This window comes from Eurypyga helias, unplaced genomic scaffold (assembly GCF_000690775.1).
Source record: "Eurypyga helias isolate BGI_N326 unplaced genomic scaffold, ASM69077v1 scaffold8071, whole genome shotgun sequence".
NCBI classification, from domain to species: Eukaryota; Metazoa; Chordata; class Aves; order Eurypygiformes; family Eurypygidae; genus Eurypyga; species Eurypyga helias.
The window spans coordinates 15,999-17,417 of NW_010231419.1; the positions used below are offsets into that span (position 1 = coordinate 15,999).

The 1,419-nt window shown below is 57.5% G+C and overlaps 1 protein-coding gene across 1 annotated transcript in view; it reads right to left on the reverse strand.

Annotated features, from left to right (window-relative positions):
* Nucleotides 1-611: 611 nt before the first annotated feature.
* LOC104516656 (sodium/calcium exchanger 3-like) overlaps nucleotides 612-1,419 on the reverse strand; it is a gene marked incomplete at its 5' end in the record, with an annotated part of 3,186 nt that continues 2,378 nt past the window's right edge. The window contains 2 exons of the mRNA XM_010161065.1: nucleotides 612-988; nucleotides 1,313-1,419. The exon at nucleotides 1,313-1,419 is cut by the window's right edge and continues 163 nt beyond it. Of these exons, the coding sequence (XP_010159367.1) occupies nucleotides 612-988; nucleotides 1,313-1,419 (484 nt within the window). The remainder of the gene's footprint in view (nucleotides 989-1,312) is intronic.

Sequence of the window (1,419 nt, forward strand, 5' to 3'; positions counted from 1 at the left end):
GTTCAATTCCAGCACTGACGGCAGCTTGAAGCTTGAGAGTTTAAATTTTTAACATTTTTTTCTGTTTAAGTAGTAAAAAAGAAAAGAAAAAAACAAAACCAAAAACAACCCAAGCAGCGTGCTCCCTGAAAACCAAAAAGCAACAAGCGAACGAAAAAGGAAAGAAAAAAACTCCACGAATTCCTGATCAGACTGCTGCAATTCCCAACCCACAAAGATAAGAAACCATCTCCTTGCCGTGGAGGAGCGCTGGGGAGGAAAGGAGACAAACCCCTACGGGAGAGAGAGGTGGCCTTTGGAGATGGCTGAAACTTGGAAATCTCACTGAATGGGGTCAGTGGCTGGGTTTGCTGTGGTTTGTTCTGTTTCAACACTTGCCGCTGCTGCCTTTTCTTTTGTAACATTTTTGGGTGGATTTTTGTCTGTTTGTTGTGTTCACTCTGTGATGGTTTTGCCCTTCTTGGCGCCCAGCCGTCCGACCGTCTGGGCAGCAGTGGCCCCCGACGGACAGTCATCCCCTCGGTGAAACCGGGCTTCCGGGGACCAGTGTCCGGTGAGGTAACGGAGGAAGGGGGGGGTCCCTCCCCCCGGCGGCACGGTCCCTCCACCGCCTAAAACCCCTTGATGTAGCAATAGGCTTCCAGGGTGGCGAAGAGGATGTACAGCAGCCAGAGGCTGACGAAGAGCAACGTCGTGGCCAGTTTGCAACCCCGGGGGCCACCCAGTTCCCCCCCGAGGTGGGGCCGCCGGCGGTAGAGGAGGACGCTGATGCAGATGAAGGCGAAGATGGTGAAGAGGGTGACGGAGAAAGCCAGCGTGCCTGCGGACACCTGGAACTCCTGCCCCTGTGACGCCCAGTAGATCGCCGCCACCGACCATGCCAGCCCAATACCCAGGAAGACGTTGACGGCGTTGCTGCCTGTGACGTTGCTGATGGAGGCGTCGGCGTACACGTCCTGGATGGCCGCGGCTTTGCTGGCAAACGTGTCTGGGGTCGGGGGAGGAGGGAAGGAGAAGTCATTGAGGGTCCAACAGGAGAAATGGGCAACCCTTCACATCTGGGGGACAAGGGAGGCTCAGGTGTGGCACCAACCAGGTTGAGACACGCACCTCTCCTGGTGCACAACCCCCCTCCCATGCCCAAGGACCCTGCGTTGCCACCAAGTGGGGTGCACACCTTGCCTGGGGAAAGGGCTTTGTGGAGCCCCCTCCCAGCCTGAACCCCATCCCGTAAAAGGGTTGCTCCCCAGGTTTCAGGAGAGCCACCGGAGGACTTTCCTGCCACCCCATCCCCTCCCCGCAGCGACTCCACCTGGTACAGACGTGCCGAAGGCGACAAAGATGACGGCGGTCACCGAGTCCTTGAGGCCAATGGTGCAGCCGAAGTGGGATGCGAGGTCACCGATGACGGCGGTGAGC